This window comes from Passer montanus, unplaced genomic scaffold (genome assembly GCF_014805655.1).
Source record: "Passer montanus isolate IOZ18808 unplaced genomic scaffold, ASM1480565v1 scaffold72, whole genome shotgun sequence".
Taxonomy (NCBI): domain Eukaryota; kingdom Metazoa; phylum Chordata; class Aves; order Passeriformes; family Passeridae; genus Passer; species Passer montanus.
In genome coordinates, this window is record NW_024372370.1 from 576,920 (window position 1) to 597,194 (window position 20,275).

The 20,275-nt window shown below is 36.1% G+C and overlaps 1 protein-coding gene across 6 annotated transcripts in view; it reads left to right on the plus strand.

Annotated features, from left to right (window-relative positions):
- Positions 1-20,275, plus strand: part of FGF14 (fibroblast growth factor 14) — a 383,227-nt gene that overhangs the window by 219,108 nt on the left and 143,844 nt on the right. For 2 of the 6 annotated variants that reach the window (XM_039730475.1, XM_039730471.1), the window contains exon 2: positions 3,412-3,451. The exons of the other annotated variants lie outside the window; for them this stretch is intronic. Coding sequence is in view for 1 of the 2 variants with exons in the window: in XM_039730471.1 (XP_039586405.1) it covers positions 3,412-3,451 (40 nt within the window). In the remaining variant the exon portion in view is untranslated. The remainder of the gene's footprint in view (positions 1-3,411; positions 3,452-20,275) is intronic. 6 annotated transcript variants of the gene reach the window in all.

Genomic DNA, 20,275 nt, shown 5'->3' on the forward strand with positions numbered 1-20,275 from the left:
CAAAACTCTTTATGATATTTAGCACCAATAAATAGCCAATTCAGGTTTTGATTGAGTACAGTGTTTCAGCAGGTATTTCCAATGTTATGTCTTTTGTATGAGCAGATCACAGTAACCAATGAAACTTCTGCAACTTCAGTAAAGCTGCTTAAGATCAAGCATTTTCTCTGAAGGAGAAAGAAGATAAGAAATTCTGCATTTCATGACAGTTAAAATATGTATAATTAAAATGAATATTTTGGTGATTTTTGCTCAAGTGCAAATTTTGCACTGTAGAAATTGCTTATATGTTTTTTGGCAAACTTTTCATTCCAAGGGGTCTTCCAGATACCACAAGGGAACAACATCTCTTAATGGTCTCTCTTTGTTTTCATGGCCATTAACATCTTTCTGGTGGGAAAATCATATGTGTTATTTGGAATGAAGATCACTAACTTCAGAGTTTACAGACCTGAGAACATTATGCTCACATTACCAGCTCTGTGCTGAGAGATTTGGGCCTCTTTGGGTTCTCTGTACTACTTACCCTGTGCAGGCTTTACTCCAATTAATCTGAACAGGCAGCGTGTGTCTGACAGCAAACTGCATATAAAGATCATGCAATCTGACTGCTGGGTCTACGAGGATATTGCTGCTGAATAAAAAGTGTTTGAAGGAGCAAAGCTTTAACTCCCAAGGGAAATCCAAGCCTGCTGTCTTCTGTCTTCAGTGGTTGATGTGTATAAGCAGGACTTGACTGGAACTCCAGGAGCCTGGAGGGTCAAAACAGGTTCCACAGACAAAAACTCAGAAGTGCAACCCCATGCTTTGGGTTTCATTCCAATTCTTTATTTGAATTTCTACCTTTCTTCTCTGGAAAAAAAATAAATCTGTAGGTACAAGGGCAGAGGTCTTGTGTCCTTTGGATCTGTATAGCAATCTATATCATCACAGAATCACACAGTAATTGAATAGTTTGGGTTAGAAGGGAGCTTAACGATTCTTTAGTTCCAACACCCCTGCTACAGGCAGGAACACCTTCTGCTAGACCTGGTTGTTCAAAGCCTCATCCAGCTTGGCCTTGAGCACTGCCTGGAAAAAGGCACCTACAAATTCTCTGGGCAACTCATCCCAGCGCTTCACCACTCTCACAGTGAAAAATTTCGTCCTAACATGAAATTCATACCTGCCATTATTCAGTTTAAAGCTATTTCCTTTTTCTGGCTGCCCTTGTGAAAACATCATTTGAGCATGGTTGATGGTTCTGGTTCAGGTAAAGCAGACATGAATGGCATATTTGGGCAGCCAGAAATTGCTGGGTATTACAGTAGCTGAATCATTTGCCTGCCACTTGGAGCATCTATAGGACCCAGTTTGCCTTGTATTCCCTAACCCAGTGGATCATCTGGTAGTGCTGCATTCTTTTGTTCTCTTGTGACCTGTAGCTTTCCAGTTTTCTTGACTGTCATCAACAAGTATCTTCTCTTTGCTGCATGGAAATAGAAGTTTACAGATTATTTTGTGCACCATAAGGGAAATATGTAATTTATTTTGTTTTCTAGTTTAATTTCTCTTTTCTCCAGGAATGGCAGCACATTTCTGTTTTCTCACAGTTTGGCTGATTCTAAGTTGATTATTTTCTTTTTAGATTGGGTTATTTAATCTTCAGCCAGACTCAGGGTTTTCTTCTGTTGGGTTTTCTACTGAGAAGAATCAGCTTATGTTGTCTTCTCTTGGATTTTGCTTCTTCCATCATTGGAAGAATGATCCCTCTTGGTTTGTCTACCCCATGTGACCTAATTATATTTCTCTAAAGGAGATTTCATAAGGAGTTGAAGAATTTTAATTTTTTATGTTCAAACCTGTGCATCTTGTGTAGGTAAAATTTTTATAAAGATCATTTAAGAAAAAGGTCAGTCTCTAAAGTTTGCAAGCTTCCCAGTGCTGTAACATTTCAAAGTGTACAGCTTAACTATATTCCAGTTTCTATGGCTTAGTGAACGAACTGTAACTCCTATGGGAAGTGATATAGAAGAATGGTTACTGATTTTCTTGAAACCAGGTAATTTATGATCCAGAACTAGCAGTTAGAAGATGCATTTATTTAACATGTCAGGAAACGCCATTTCTCATGCTTGTCCTGTTGTAATATTTGGCCAGTAATTGCACAAGTATCTAATTTTCCCTCTCCTTCTCTCTTGGCTTTCCTGCCTACATAAATGTGTATAAAAGCAGTGACACAACCTGCTGCAGAAACGAATGTATTTCAATAAATATTCTTTCAATCTCCTTGAACTTACCTACAATTCTGGTAATAATTACATCCTATTTGTCTTTTAGTTGCATCATCAGTTTATATTTTTAAGCATTGACACTGTTTTACGTCTGTTGAGGACTCTTATTTTAGGACAGTTTTGTTATCGAGTGATCTCTGATTGGCTTTGTTATCAAGTGATCATTTTCTAATTCCTCCTTTCAGTAAGATCATCAAAAAACTCTTTTTAATGCTCCAGAAATTTCTGTGCCAATTGTATTCAAGAGACAACCTTGACAGTAAGGAACGATATTGCTTATTTCAAAATATGAATATTCCAAAGTGTTCAATATAAAAAAGTTTCTTTGAGCCCTATAATTTCCTTCTACACAAACAGCCACTGGAGTCAGAATTCATTATTTTTCTGAACACATATGAACTGTGTGTTTTTCTTCCTTAATTTTCTGCATTATACATTAACTGCTTTACCTCTTGGTCACTTAAAAGCCATCAGATGTTCTTGCATCACCCCTGATCTAGATTACACTCATTTGAAGAAGAGGTCTGTTTCATTCCACGAGAAAGGAAGCTTTTAGTAATGCTAGAAATAAGCAGTGCTATGAAGATACTCAATTGGGTACAGAAAATCTTTGGTATATACCTGTTCGTAAGTAGCCCACCAGAAGCATTTTAATCTTCAAAACCAAGGACTGAGGTAGCAATATTTGTTATATGCAAAGCCAAGATTCAATCATTTGATCAAGACTTGGTGCTGAATTACATTATAATTTGATTGAAGAATTCTTTAGGCTGGAAATTTAGATGATCCTGTCTTCTGTTTTCATTTCTTACCACTTCTGCTTGTTGTATGGAATCTTGTTTTGTAGGATGGGAGGAGATAGAAATTACAAAGGTCTAAATTACGTACTAGTGATTGTCTTTGTCATAGTCTTGTTTTCTGCCATCCTATCTTCCTCCCTCTTTCCCCTTTTTATATTGTGCTTTCTCCATAATAGAATATTTGCTTATTCTACAAATTTTTTCGGATTTTTAATGGACTGCAAAGGGGAGAAAGGGTAGAAGTTTTCTGTATGTAATACCCCTGTGATTGACAGTCTTTTTGCCTCCTGCTTCCTAGTAGGTAGATAACGCTTGCTGTATGGGATCTTGTTTTGTAGGGTGGACCAAGAGGGAGGACTACAACAAACACAAATAGTGGTATGTAATTTTCCCTTTCTCCTTTGTCTCTCCCTACTTATCAGTCCTTGCAGAATTTTCTCAATCACATGGTGATACCTTGTACTGCTATTTGCTGCTTTTTATAAAAACACATCTTCCCAGTTTTTCTTAGTTAAGTGCCTGCAGCGTTTTAAGAAAGAATGCCAAAGAAATATTACATGCAACACAAAAGTAGTGAATCAGACTGTGCTTACTCTTGGGCACAAATTGACTGAACTTAAACTGACCAGGTTCTAAGTCTTCTAGTCATCCAGTATCTTTAAAAAGATTTAACAGGCTATTGTATATGGGGATTTTGGAGAAAACAGCTGTGATGGTGAAAGAGTAGTCATCCTATTTAAACTAAAATCAGCTACATGCATAGACTGTGCTATCTTTCTGAAAAGTTAATGCTATAGAGATGATAGAGGGCTGGCTGATTTTCTGTTCAAGTTTCAACAAAATGTTGTAAACTTAAATTCTATTTGCAGAATCTTTGAATGACACAGGGAGATGGTACTCAGGTGTAATACAGATTATCTAGAGGTAAAGGGATCATTTTTGTAAAACAAAGGGAAAGATTTCTATTAGGCAGAGAAATTGCATTTTTTCTATTTCTACACTTTAAAAAGTATTGTGTTGTGTGGTGTTTGAATATTTCACTCAATAATGCAGAAGGTGTTCAAAAGTCATTGTCAGTTTATGTAGGTTTTGATGAGATTTTTTCTGTCATAAAGTTCTAATTTCTTCCCTCTTATTAAGAAGGTACAAGTTGTTTATCAGAGATATACATAAAACATCAGAGCTGTAGCAAAAAAAATTATGGGGAAAATGCTTTATTGAATTTATTTATCAAAAGGAATAGAGAAAAGCAAATAATGTGTCAAAAACTTGTTTCAGGGAAGATACAATCTTCTCTAGACCAATTTTTCTTTGCGTTGTTCAGGATTGTTGGTTCACTATTGGCTGAGAAGGAACATGTCTTCTCAGTGAATCATTCCTAGTTTCTATGACACCCCTAAGATCTGCACAGTACAGCTACAGCAAAAACAAGTCATATTTTCAAGGTCTGAATAGCTGTGATAATTAGGAAACAAGAGCTGCATTTGTATTCACCATGATGATAGGAAAGCTTTTCCATTTCAGTTGAAAACAAGAACAGAAGACAGTAAATTCTCAACAGCATAGTGCACTTCTCTTGGTAACAGCACATAAAGGATCAGAGCCTGTACATTAACTGATCTGCACAGATCATGTGTCAAAAAACTAAATGGAAAAGGTAGAATAAATTTTATCTATCTGATACTCAGTAAAATAGATTTTTTTTTTCCTGTGGGAAAAACATGTTATAGTGGATTACTTTAATCCTCAGCACGTTATTGTTTATGGCCTGACACAACTCCTGTGATCAAGATAATTCTTTTCTTTCTACTGTGAAAGTAGAAACAAAGGGATTTTTTGTGATCACTCTGTGCTTGGTCCATTTGAGGGGAATGTAGTGGGTTGACCCTGGCTGGATGCATGGCACCCACCAAACCCTCTCAATCACTCCCCTCCACAACTGGACAGGGGAGAGAAAATATAATAATAAGAGATTCATGGGTTAAGTTTAGAACCGGGAGACATCACTCCCCAAATAGTATCACAGGCAAAACAGACTTGGGGTTATTAATGGAATTTATTTAACAAAATCAGAGTAGGATAATGAAAAGTAAAAGAAATATTAAAAATCACTTTCCTCCCAACCTTCCCTCCTTCCCAGCTCTGCTTCCTACTCTGCAGCAGTGAAGGGAGATGGGGAATGGGTGTTATGGTCAGTTCATCACACGTTGCTCCTGCCACTGCTCAATGTGGGGTTCCTCCCACAAGAAGCCATTCTCCACAAACTTCTCCAACATGAGTCCATCCCACAGCCAGCAGTTCTCCATGAAATGCTTGAATGTGGATCACTCTTCCATAGGGTGCAGTCCTTCATGAACAGGCTATCTCAGCATGGGTTCTCCATGGGGTCACAAGTCCTAGCAGGAAACCTGCTCCAACATGGGCTCCTCTCTCCATGGATCTGCAGGTCCCAGACAGGAGCCTGCTCCAGCTTGGCTTCTCTTGGGTTCACAGCCTCCTCTCAGGCATCCACCTGCTACTGGGTGGGCTGCTCCAAGGGCTGAGGGTGGATTTCTACACTCCCATTGACCACCGTGCAGGATCACAGCTGCCTCACCATGGTGTTCATCACAGACTGCTTGGGATTCTCAGCTCCAGCCCTTGGAGCACCTCCTCCCCTTCTTCACTGACCTTGCAGGGCTGTTCCTCTCATTCTTTCTTCTCAGAGAGCAATTACATCTGCACAATACTTTTTTCTCTTCTTAAATATTTTACCACAGAGGCATTACTATCATTCCTGATGGGCTCAGTCTTGGCCAGCAGCAGGTCCATCCTGGACCATCCTGGTCCAATCCAGAGCTATCCTGGATCTGGTGAACATGGGGAAAACTTCTATCAGCTCCTTACAGAAGCCACCCCTGTGTTTCCCAGCTACTAAAACCTGGCCACACAAACCCAATGCAAGAAAAGTCAGACTTTCAGTGGAGAGATTCTTCCCAGACTAGGGTAAAACCTAAATTGACATTGTCAACATTGAGCAAAACTACTCCATCATGATGGAAAATGAGTCCCCAAAGTGTATTTCATTTAAATAATAACTGTATATTGTGGAAAAATATGAAATAAGATGATAAAGAACTAATTAAGATCTAGAGGTTTTGTACTGTTGGCATTTGGAAAAAAAAAGTTAATTGCTTTTATTCTGAGGTTCATAACATTATCATTAATTTTCGTGATAACTTTATTGCTTAGACATGACACATATTGAATAGAGCTGTCTTTTTGATAGAAAATGCATGGGCTACTAAGATGTCAACAATAATGGCACTTTAAAAGTTTCAAAAGGATGAATAATTACTGTGAATTAAGTTCTGTTTGAGCTGGGTGCAGAAGGGTTGGGTTTTTTCCTTGTTTTCTTTTTAATGGGATTGTGATTCATCTACGTAATCAAAAAATCATCTGTCCATGCAAACTAAAATGTTGTCCATTTTAATTTCAAAAGTAGTTCTTGGTCTAGAGTGGAGGGGCTACCACCTCCAGGTTATACAGGTGCCTAATGTCTTTATCTTGGCGTGTGGATGAAAGATATTGTAATGGGAACAGATGTAGGGCAGTGAATCTTTTACCACTTGCAGAGAAGAGGACTAGTGGTACTTGGAGACTTGTAAAGAGTCCTTGGTAGCTCTGCATCACCTAGAAATCTGTGCTAGCAGTGAATACACTGGTATCCACTTTTTTCTGATTTGTGAATGAAAAATATATGTTGCAGCATGTCAGTCTTGTATTTGCTGTTTTCTGCATAAAAATTTTGCAACAATGCTCCTAATGTGGTGAATTAGATACATATTTTGCTAAGAATGAAAAACCCTTTTTAAGCAACGCTTTCCTGTGGGCATAAATAAATACTTAGTAGCAGGTGTGTGGGTGTATTTTCTACCATTTGCTAGATTCTCATAATTTTTCTGTTACAAGTAATGAAATAGAACAGTTAAGAATACTGAGGGGTAGGTTTTAAGACTGAATACTTACAGTATGAAGTTGATTTTAAAAAGAAATTCTAGTTCTTGAGTCATATTGAATTTTTACAGTGTAAATTAGAAAGACGTCGTGGTTTGAATTGCCTGAAAACTGCTATTCTGGTATAACAAATCAGATTAATAGGAGCCCTATGCTGATGTCTATTTATTTTGCAGCTGATATATACTTTTGTTGACTTTTCTTTGACCCATAGCTTAAAATTTTCTTGCCTTTTGCTAAATATATTATGTTTATTTTGTAATTAGATTGTTGCCTTTAAAATAATTCTTGGCCCTCTGCTTCAGACATTTTAGTTTAAAATTACTATAAAAAAGTTTTTAAATATGCCCATCCACTTTTTTCCTGCCTTTTCTGAGCTATTTATAATTCTCATTAGCAGTGGTAAGAGAAGACATTCCTCTTGTTAAACTCTGAGATGGGATTCTGGAGATACTGTGAAGAGCAAATTGCAAATGATGGACTTGATGTCCAAACAAAATAGACATCAGCCAAAAAGAAGCAACTACTTCCCAAGAAAGGAGAATTAGCAGAATATTAGCTTTTCTGATTTTGAGGCAAACCTTTAGGGCATGTGGAAGTAAACCCAAACCATTTTCTGATTCTCTCAATCTTTGAAATTAATTCCAGTCCAGTTCTGCTAATCAAAATAAAAATAATTTTTAAAAAATTATATTCATGTCATTGCTTCCTTCACATTCCAGCACTGCTGTCTTTTCTGATGCTGTGTCTGACCTGCCCACCAGTGCTGGAGATGACTGACAAATTGGGTTGTGATTCAGCTTAGTTCCCTTTATCCTCACTAAGGTACAGGGCTGCTTATTCATGCTCAATAGAGAGACTGGCCCTACCAGAAGCTGATCCTCCCTGACAATCTGAGCAGAGCTAGATACTTGTCTTAACAGCATTCTTATAGCTTGGGTGTGATAAATTATCATTTCATAAATCCATTCAAGAAATATAAAACTCCAAAGGTTCTGCTGGTTTTGTTCATGTGACTTTTAGATAATTTCTTCTGCCTGTGTAAATATGTGTATTAAATTTTCTCTATGAAAAGAGACTAGAAGATGCAAATTTTCTCATTTCAACAGATAATCTTTTTCCAAAAGGACAGAACTATGCACTTTATAATGGTATATAACACAAAGAAGAATGAATGTTCTTCAATATAAGTTAGATTTCTTTACCTTATAAGGAAGAAAATAAAAACTTTATCCTTTTGTCTAAGGAACTCCGAGCTATCATTCTATTTTCTGGTTAGGAAATTCATAATGATCTTCTTCATAGACTATGACCTTTCTGAAGTTATCTTACATATCCTAACCTTCTCTCAAAAGTGAAGCTATATATTTAATAGTGAATTTTCTTCTCAGTCTTTTCAAAAAATAGTTCATCTCATGTTTAATAAATTGACAATGTATTTCTTCAACAGTATAAAACCAAAAGACTAACCCAAAAAATAGTCCATTGTAAAAGAGGGGAAGCTTGCAGCAATGTTAAAAACCACCAACCAACCAAACCAAACCAAAAATTAAAAACCCACCTAGATTTTGTAAAATTGCTGTTTGGGAGTTGTTTTGGGATACCAACCCTGAGAAATGTTGAATCATCAAAAATAACCATACATTTAGTGATTTCTCTAAGGTAACTTACAGAGTTCTTACTGAGAAATATGAATAATTTAATACTGTGCAGCATAGGACTCAATATTTTGGGTTTCTTTTTCAGATTCTTTCTCAAGTTTCCACATTAAATATTCTCAGTTTTAAACATATGTGTTCTACAAAGCTTTCAAACCCTATGGAAGTGGTCTAGAATTGAAAAGTCATTGCAGCTTCTCCACTCACACACTGTCAATTTCTCTTTTTTTTTCTTTTTTTTTCCTTTTTTTTGCTGAAGTCATTTACTTTTAGGGCCAAAAAACTGTCACTGAGGTAGAGATTTGTCTGTATATGAGCACACATGGAAAGCAAATTTTTTTTATATTAAAGAGCCCATCTTATATGCTCACTGCAGGGAGCAGGACAGAACTCTCTGGTCTTATGCTGTCGACTTTGAAGGGAGAAATCAGCAGTGAAAGATGCTTGAAGTGATCTGGAAAAAAGACTGCATGTACACTCTTCATGTACACCAAATAACCAGATTTGCAAAATAGAAGCGTGACCAAAGAAGTTTATTGTGATTGAATTATTTCTAAATAATACTGTTTTATACTTGTGATGCAATTATACTGTTCTCTGGGTTAGAGGAGAATTCAGAAAAGTTACTGAAATGTCAAAATGTAGACATAAGACAGGCCTATGTTTGAAAGAACTCTTGTTTCTATATTTGTCCAGACTGGATCATAGTCAGTACATATCCAGTTTTTACTGTTCCTTTGAGTTCTTACCTTATTTATTTGGCTAAATGACTGTGATTACATTATTTCAATTTGACCCACAGAGTATGGAATGTTAAACATGCTTATTAAATGTATTAGAGTCAAATGATTTACCATGGAAACTGAGGGTTTCCCGGTCTTCATGTAATATTCTTGGAACACATCTTACCAATAATGGAGTTCATTTTGCCATCTGCTTAATATCAATGAATTTTAGTGAAGCAAAGGAGCTGAGATGGGGTATGCGGTTTTTAAAGCATGATTCAGCTTAGCTCCCTTCTTGAAAACATTTGAAGAGTAAACATTCTCTATCAAAGGCAAAAGGGCAACTGGTCAGCTTTATAACTCAATCATTCTTCACACTGTTGCTTATCCCCTTCTTTAGGTTATCAATATCACATGACTGAATTTACAGAGGTTCTGACTGGAACTCTGCAAAGTCAGTAAGAGCTGGGGCAGTCAGCTTTCTAAAAATAACTGGCCTGATTTTTATACTTTAGAAGAATTTTCACTCAAGCAAAAAAAATTGTCACTGCCAGATGGTGATAGAAACATTACTACAGCAAGTGAATGTTAACAAAGATGCACTCAGCAAAGCAAATTGTTGCCATAGCAACAGGATGCTAAGCATTTTCGAATAAATAAATAAATAAAATTAGACAGTATTATTTAGATAGCACAATGGCTAAAATCCCAAAAAAATTGCATGAATTTTTCCTTTTGGAAATAGAGATGTTTTTCCTACATTTTGCTTAAGACTTTGTTACACTTTCTTGCTGACTATGTGTCTTTCTTTCAACCTAAATACTCTTCTCATCTGTATTCATTTTTATTCCAGAACAAATTCTGCTATTCAGTCCCTTTCCTCTCTGCATTATTACAACACATTTTTACACCTAACAGTCCATAGGATTTGCAAACACCTCTATTTGGGTTTGGTAGCAGGATATGAAAAGCAGCAAAATATTGGTGTTGTAAGAGCTTCTCAGTGGCCTCAGCCAGTGACTGCCCTCACACTGTGCTAGTTACCACACAGAATTTCACAGCAATGTGGCTACATTAAAGAATCTCAAATTTGGTGATTTGGCCCTCCAAAAGGAGGGCCAAATGAAACCTTGGAGGAGGGAAGAGTTTGAGGTGCACATGTTAAAGCAGGCATGCTATAAAAAAAGGAATAGTAGCGATGTGTTTGTCAGGCACATGGCCAATGATAACACCTTCAGTGCTGGAGGGGTGGGCTGTGGTGTTTGTATTTTTCCTCAAAGTCTTGTAAAAGTTGCTTAAGCCACACTGAAATGTGCAGAACATTGACAAACCCCCACTAGAGAAAGGGGAGAATGCACCTCTTCCTTTCTTAATCATCATATACCACTTCTTTAAACAAAAATTGCAATCCACTAGATCAAGAACACAACGAGCTAAGGCTAAAATCCTGGCAGGATTTTAGAGGTAAGAGATTTCTCATCTTTAGAAATGAGAGGAAATGGAGCTTCTCTTGGCTCAGTGGAGCCATTTCTAGGTGTTTTTGAAAAGTGTCCTCACAAAGGCATGAACACATACAGATTTGGCATGGGGTGGTTCTTGAACTGGTTTGACAATTGTTGGTTCATGTAGGAAGTGTGGCAATTCTGTTGCTGTTGGGACCAAATAATTTTCTGTTTAATGTGTTTTCCACCAGCCTGAACATATGGAAAATTGGTGTTGCTTCCATAGTTAGGCTCTCTTTCCTGCAGGATCACACTGTGTGTTGTATTGGCACCATCTGTCTCTATTTTAAATATTTAGATTAATGGTCTAACACTAATCCAATGTCTCAAACTATTAATTGCTCTTGATGTGTAGAGAAAGACAAAGGAAAAATTATTTCCTCCAGGAAAACTTGTTCTAATTTGATTTTTCACTTAGAATATTTTTTAGATCAGGGCCAAATACACTGATGCAGTTGGAACAAGCAAAGTGTTCAGATGTGAATAATCCATGAATATACATAATAAATCATACTTAATTACATTTTGATGTCTGAATAGAGTCCAGTATGTTTTGTCAAGTCTCATAGGGAAACTGCACAGGCTATTTATGCATCATTTCATAAATTGTTTCACCACCAGGCCTCATTCTGTTCTTCAGGCTGTTTTAAAGCTGACATCACTTGTGAAGACTAGCACTACTTTAGAGGAAACACAAATTTCAATATAAAAGCACCAAAGAATAATCCAATGAAGCTTCACTCAGTATGTCTGAAAATATTTCCCCTCTTCTTGGGTTTGTCTTTTCTTTCAATGTAATAAATTTAATCCATCAAGAACCTGTTGATATTTAATATATTTGGTTATATAATAAAGAATATTATATATTCTTTATGGAAGTGCAGGTATAAAATTTGTTAAGAATTTTTTTATCTGTGGGATATCAGCATCATATCTTGAGTGAATGTGGTACTTAACTGTTAGAATTTGTTAGCATTTAAGAATCATAATGCGTAGTTGTCCTGAAGAATTGATTTGTCATCTGTCTGCAGTGTGAACCCACAAACACACTTTTTGAAATATGTAATGCATTCCTTAATGATATACAAACCTATTCTAGCTTTTTTGCTTGCTCGGTCATTATTTGGGATGCAGCCTGCAAACATTTGACCATTAATTACTTATTACTTGTCTTGTCTTCTTTGCAATAGTAAGTACCTCATTTTCTGTGGTGGCATAAATAGGTGAAGTTAAATATTTCAATTATATTTCCAGCTAGGGCAAGAGTAAAATCCAGAGAAAACAAGGTAATTATTTTTTTTTAAAGAATGTAAGTCATGATGTATAAACATATTGCTACTTTAGCCATTTACTAAATTTATTTATGTCATGCAGAAATGTGTGAGAATATATTTGTCTTAGCCTAAAAATCAGACATTCTTTTCAGACACTAATTGGCATGAATATTGGGTTATTATGACATGCATACTTAGTCTTGCTAAGGTAATGCTTTGGATTAGTAAAAAAATACTCTCTTCTTACACATGTAGCTTTCTTCACTGCAAGAGACAACAAATTAATTCAGTTTCATTTGTCATGCAGGCCTGCAACCCCAAACAAATTTAATAAGGTAAATCTGACTGAAACAGTATCAGGAGGGTTTTGGAAATGGGTGCTGGATCATGAAAATGGTATTTTTCTTTTTGAACATTTGCCATAAATCTACATTGGTATTAGGTATATATTGCTGCTGACTCCAAACTGTGTGCAGTCTTGAAAAAGGTGTCTCCCCTGAAGTACTTAGACATCCATGTCATAAGTACAGCCATTTCTTGGGCTAATTACTTCCTTCAGTGGGATCCTGATCTCCAAAAATATTTGTTTTCTTAACGGAAGCATAGCAGTCCTTACACCTCAAGGTTCTCCTCCCTTTGCCATCAATGCTGGCAGAGCATTGCTGAAAGCCTCAACTGCTCATGCCATTTTCCCATGGCCAGTGTTTTTGTGTCCCTCATTTAAAAAAATCTTTCTAACACAGTTTGATATCAAATTTCTGAATCTACTTGGAGAGAGTTTCTTTAGTTTTGCTCTGATGGAAACTTTTTGGTTTTTTACCCAATATAGGTGATTTTCTGTTTGGTGTTAAATACACAATTAAAATGTTTTGCAATGAAAATTAAATTTCATCCGTCACAAATTGTCAAAGTCAGCTTGTATTATCTAAAATTATTACTTAAAAATACAGTTTTACCACTTTGGAGTAAAAAAAAAGTTGAAACTGGGAAAATGATGATTGGTAATATATGGATATATTTGAGGGCCCTAGAAAGTATATTATGTGCAGGACACTTGCATCAATAACTGCTTTAGTGGTAGCAAGGATGGTAGAAGAAGAAGGAAGGTGGAAAATCAGGCTTATCTTCTTTGTTGGGAGGAACTTAGACTATTAAATAACATGGGTAGGTGCCATCAGAATAATTTTTATAGATATTTTTAACTTCACCAATAGATTTTAATTTGTGTTTTACCAGACAGTGTTCTCATAATTTGTTTGATAAATACCAACTGTTTAATTTCATTTGCATGGAAGATTTAGGAAAACTTAATTTTGTGAAAGGAATATAGATCATATATATATATATAAATTCTGTTTCTATTTTAAAAAAAGATAGAAAATATATTTTTTTGTTAAATGATGGAATTTATATGACACCTTGTGTTTTTTTTTAATTTAATGTGCTTTTGCTAGTGAAAGCAAGGCACTGCTTTGTTATTTTTGTAGTTCTGTTTTAACTGTAGCTGCTTGAATGTAACATTATCAAAGTCTTACTAAGTGATAAAGGTTTGACCTAAATATTTGTGCATATAGTGTGAACTTTCTCTCAAAATATGAAACGTGAGGTAATAGCTTGACTGCCCTGAGTTGAAAGAAAAATTGTATTTCCCTCCTTGTGGCATCGCTGGCTTTATTTTTTGTCATCAAGCTCATCATAGGAACGTCTGCTTTCAAAATGTTAGAGAAGTGCATTTCCTGATGAAAAGTGTCTCCTTGCAGTGTTCTGGGAGTAGCTGACTGCATCCTCATCCTCATCCTCATCCTCATCCTCATCCTCATCCTCATCCTCATCCTCATCCTCATCCTCCCTGTTCCTCACCCCCACCATGTGTCTGACAGACGACTTTACTCCCTGTCTTGGGATCCTGGGTACCATCCTGGGCTTGGACATTTCTGCCAGTGTTGCTGTGAATAAAGGAGGCACTGGGCAAACCATTTAGGCACACAGTGGGAGGTTTTGGCCTAACTAGAATTTTGATCTAGTAGAGTTTGAGCTGACTAGCTTCTGCAGTCATGCAAGATGCATGGGAAAAGCAGCCTGAAATCCCAAGATTCAGCACAGAGTGCCACAGGGAGTCCCTCTGTTTGCCAAGCTGACTTTGTTTATGTTTGTATCCCATGGTTTCAAGTGTGGGGCCGGATCCAAACATTTAGGCATTTGATAGTCCAGTGTCAAAGAGCCCACAGAACTTGGATTAGTTAAAAATTTTAATAACTTAGGGTTTGGACCTAATGTGTAGTGTTTCACAAAAGACAACAGACTTCTAGTAAATGAGTCAAATATTTCCATTTGTCTTCTCTGCATGAAGTTGTTCATTACAGTGTATTTCTGCTTACATAGTTTCATTAAAGCAGTGCGGTAATAGCTCAAGGTTGCAAACTCTTGGAAGTCTCATGAGTTTTAAAATTCCAGTGAATGTAACTATTTTTTTTCCTTTACTTCTTTTTTCTTCTTTCTTCATATTCTTGAAGGATTTCTCTTTCATTTCTTGGCAGTTTTTTCTTTTTTTTTTTATTTTAAAGAATTTTACTCAAAGGGAGCCAAATATATTAGACTCCACTCTTATGCATGCACATGCCAGCATCTTCAGTTCTCTCACACCGGTTTTCAGACAACCCAGTTGGCATTTTTTTTTTTCTATTAGTCATTCTAAAAAAGTATCTTACATTTACATTATTCCATATCTTAGGCTGTAAAAAAATTATTATGAGGTCAAGATTCAAACCATATTCAAAACTTTTAAGTAAAGACTCTATTAATTTCTTGCTGACCTTTAAAATTCTATGCTTAGTGAATTAAATAGAAAAAGTGCTTCACTATCAAAAGAACAGTTTGATGCTGAGTGTTCTTTAAAATCATCTCATTTACATCAGTGACTAAACGTGGCCTTTTTTTCTGCTCAATTCAGTTAAGTATTTTGAGCTGAAATAATATATTTTGTTAATTAATAATATATATTAATGGAAAAGTCATGGTAGCTGTCTTTCAAAATGCCTTTCATATTTGCAAAATAAAACTAATACCAGAAATATACTATTTTCTAACATTAAAACCATATTTAGCAATTTATAAAAGAAAATAATAACATTTAAACTTCAAATAATTCTGAGCATGTGATGTATTTTGTTGTATCAGAAACCTATTTGAAAAAAGTTTAGAAATGCTCTGCAGTCTTGTTTACTTAGTAGAAACAGAGCTACCTTAGAATATAAGGTCTCCTGCAAAATTATCAAGTGAGGTTTGATAATCATAGAGGAAAATATCTGAATTTGTATCTTTATTTCTATTGCTGTACAGTTTTACCTCAGATCATTCCCTAATTAGGTGCACTGGGCAGAAGATTTAACTTTTCATCAGTTTGGTTCTATAAATCTTGAGTTTTGGTAATTATCTTCAAATGTCTATATGCATGTGCATGTAGTATGTATTTTAAAGTGAAAAGCTTCAATTGTTCTCTAAATAATTGTATTTAAACACCAGATATAAAACCCCTTTCAATCTGAGATTTACTGTACTTTGATTTGAAATGTCAGTGACGACGTTTTCATTGCGCCTTTTAAAGATATTTCACTTTAAAAATATCTGCATTTAGCCTGTAACAAGCTTTTATTTTTGCTTATAGTGCCCTCACCTGTAACTTAGGGCCAACTGCAGAACTTTAGCAGTAAAAATAAATGTTTTTTCTTTGAATCATAGCTTATCTTGTTTTGACAGTCAGAAACAGCTAAAGTGTTCTAGCTGACTTGTAGTAGTTTGCAGTATTACACTTGAAATATTACTATGGTTTTTACTGTACCCTAAACACAGCTTACTTTTATGTCAAACCTCAGTTGTGTATTTTATTCTAGAATGGAACCTGCAAACCCTAATGAAACAATTAATTAATATTTTAATTTCAAATTCTGTCCTTAGTTTAATATTTTTATCAAGTTGTGGGATACAACAGATCAAAATAGCAAGCAACTAGGGTAGGAGAAAAAAAAAATAGTGCAGCTGTGTTTTTGCTGCTTCTTTAATTTTCCTATTCTCCCTTCTATCACCTTCCCAAGTAAAATCTCTCTTCAGAGACCAGAAGAATGATAAGCACACCTTTCAATAGCAAACTTAATTTAGGCAACTTTTCAGAAACAAAGAAAACTGGGAAGGATAAGCAATTTAGTCTGAATCATTTCATCTGGATTTTTTAAAATGTAAGATCATATGGAACAATTCTAATAGTGATCATTTATATCTGAACACAGACTTAAGTTGACAGGCCTAGAGGATGTAAAACAGATGCAGTTTTTTCTGTCAGGTCATGTTTGGTACCCAGACAAACACAGCATGGGATACTTCAGTTTGCACAGTGACCCCCAGTTTGGTACACAGATGCAAGGTGATAGGTGGCACAGTACAGATTTTTCTCTAATTCCAGATCTGGGTTGCAATAGCTTTTCTTTGGTAGGAGAATTTGAAACCTGGATTCCCAGGATTCCTTTTTTGGGGGAACTTTTCTCTCTACAGAGATTTTCCAGCGTATGGGTCTCCAGAACCCATGTTGCCAATCAGGCTACAGAGGCAAATGGGGGCACAGTTGTGGAATAAAAATAAAAAAAAGTCTTGCCTTGTTCTTTTTTAAGTGGAAAATTTGTCATACAAAAATTCAAGGTTTTGGTCTGATGAGAAATGGTGTAAGATGAGAAGTGATGTAATGAGGACTGAGCCTACTGATCAATCACTGGAATTAAAAATTTTCAGATTTCGGCAAAATTTGCAGGCAGATTTCTTTTTGTATGTTTTCCAGTCAGGATCTGACTGTAATTTAGGGATGCTCTTGACTAACTCTTTCTCTGAAGCTGAAACCTGTATCCTGTAAATCAAAGATTGCTCCCTCGCATACCTGCACATTCTTTCTCTCCTTCCCTTCTATACAAAATCACACTTCCATTCATTTTGTTCACACTAACCTTAATATTTTGCTTACAAATTTCTTCCCTGTCAGCAGTGGTGTGCATGAGCTCTTCTTGTGCCTGATTAGACAACAGAATGTTGTGATTAAGGACAAATATCTGATCTTCACACAGATACATTTCAGAGAGACATTTTAGACACTTGGGAGAAGGGATATGTGTATTATTATATGCATTGCTTCCTGTCTGCTTTATATATGTGTATGAATATTTACGCATGGTTACTCTTCTCATCTGATACCTCTGTGTCTTGGGCCAGGACCCCACTGTGCTGAGGCTGTTCCAAACAGTCTTTCCGTGTCTGAAAGCCAAAATTAATGGGATATGTGGGATCACAGCCAATCTAAATTTAGTTTTTACCATATGTATTCCACTGCCACAAAAAATAATTTAAATTACCCCCCCACCCCCTCCTTTTTTTTTTGTCGTTTTGGGGCTTTTTTCCTTCTATTTGTAGAGCATTAACGTTATAGTACCATAGCTGGACAATAAAAAATGAGGACAATTTTTTTAAAGACAGCTTTTTCAGTAAATATTTAATATTTATAAATACATATTTTGCTGAACTTAGGTTTTTCAAAAAGTTTCTTTACATCTTCCTTATGAGCTAATTTACATAGGCAACTATTCCATTAAATATCAGTTGTTATGGCTGTCTTTCTCAATGCTCATTCCAGTCATTCTTATTTTAATTTTCAAAACATGAGGTTATTTTAGAAATTATGTATAAGCTGCTGACTACTAGTTTGTGTACAATTTATTTATGAAACACTGGGAATTTGTATGAGTACAGCCAAAGGAAAAGGACTCAGTGATTTTTACTGTCCCATAGCATGAATGACATTACTAACCTTGGGCAAGGATTTTGGGTTGGCCTTCCAAATTGGAGATTATCAGCCTTTGCAAGTGTTGGTGGGTAGATTGTTACCCTAAAAGCATTGCCTCAGGAGCCTGCCTTTGAAAGGTTTGGCCTCGGTTGAGAGGCTCAAAACTGGGGTGATAAACACACGGCCATTTCCTAGGAAAGAGAGCTTCTTGTTTATGTGATGGAAGAGTTGAGGAATTTCTTTGGAAACTTCCTTTAAATTGCTTTAGAAATTATTGACCAGAGCAACCTGAGTATGATTTCTGTCCAAAATACATTTTTAAAAATGAAATTAATTTGCAAGCATCCAGCATCTTTTTGCCCTGCTTTTATTTATACTACTTAAGACAAATTCAGTATTACTACTTCATACCATGCTGGTTCGTGGGTCCAGGCATTTAAAATCACACCTTTTTTGAGGAGATGCCACAAATTTTCTCATCATTGAAACCTTTTCTTATAAAGGAAGTTAATTTCAGCATATGTAACTTTTGGACACAAATTTCTAATGGTTTTCATTAAACTAACCATGTAATGTGCCCTGATCCACCACAACAGAAAAGCAGAAACCATGTATAAGGCAGTATTTTATTATCCTTTTCTCATATTTCCTGTTGCACAAATACATTTTCAAGCTGTAATAGCAAGCAGCTCTTCCCCAACTGCCTCAACAGAGATAAACATTTTTAAACACATTCAAAATAAATTTGGAGTACTGTAATTGGCAGCTATTTTGGGTCTGATCTATCAAAATCATTGACATTTTGCTATTGATTCCATGAAAAGTCACTTCATTAGTACTATCACTGTAATAAAAATAAGCACTTATTATGAAGTGGGCTGGAATGAAAGAGGTTTTCAACATTATAACAAATAGAAATATGCAGTTTCTGTGTCTCACACAACCCCCTCATTGAATCTGTATGTTTGAGATAATTGGGAAACAGGTTAGTGAACAATTTAAGACAATCATAGAATCTTGAAGGTTAGAAAAGACCTCCAAGATCATCGCGTTCAACCACTGACCGAACCCCACCACATCAACTACACCACAGAAATAAGGGACATGTCCAGTAGTTTCTTGAATTCTTCCAGGGACGACGCCTCCATCACTTCTCGGCAGGCCATTGCAATGCTTCTTTTCAGTGGAGAAATTCTTCCTGATGTCCAGCCTGCACCTCCTGTAGCACAGCTTGAAGCCAGTTCTTCTTGTCCTGTCACTTATGCCTTTGGAGAAGATGCCAAACCCTACCTTTCTACAGCTTCCTATAAATTTTCTGAATTCATAAGTAGGTTACTAAAGCCACTAAAGTTCATTTGCTACATAGGGAAAACCAAGACAGGACCACAGAACCACAGATCTTCACAGGACTTGTCCCATGGAATGACAGTTTTTCTGTCAAGTATCAGAGGCCAACCTTAAAAGCCCTGTAGTGCAGAAGTCATGACTAAAACTTGGGCCAGACTGCTGTATATTTGCTCAGAAAGCTGAGACCATATACAGGTTAAATCAAAATAATTTGCTTTAACATTTATTCTATAGCTTTGTGTTCTAGAGGTAACTTAGTAGCTGGTCTAGTAATCACAATGCTGAATTATAGAAAAACATTTTTGAACATAATACAATAGTCTGAAAATTCCATGAGTTCACAGCATCTCCTTTCTGTCAATATAGAAAGTCTTTAAATCATTGTACGTCCCTGGCATTGATTTTGAAATCACCCAAATATTTGCATGAGATACTCTCTTTGCAAAAAAAACTGAGGAACATTCATCAAAGTAGCTTTCTATTCAATAAAAAAATGCAACTCAATTATTTGAAATGTTTATAAAGTCCTTGTGGTGGAATATTATAGTCATAGACTTCCAGTAGCAGTAACACTTCTGCTAACAGTTGCCAGACTAACTTCAGTTTGGGTGTGCAAGGCAACCACCTCTTACAGAGCACTAGATATTAAGAAAATATGCCAAGCTTTTATAAAACCATTAGTCTGGGAGGACTTAGGTTCTTTGGTGTCTCACATTCCTATTCTCTGCCCTCCAGCACTGTGACTACGTGGCGAGCAGGATCAGCATTAATATCCAGTAGATTAACCTGCTAAAGCTAATGCCATTTTGTCTATTGGATGCATGAGCTGCTCTTACTCCCCCTAAAGCTGTTGGTCATTGGAAAAGGGAAAAGTGCTCTCCT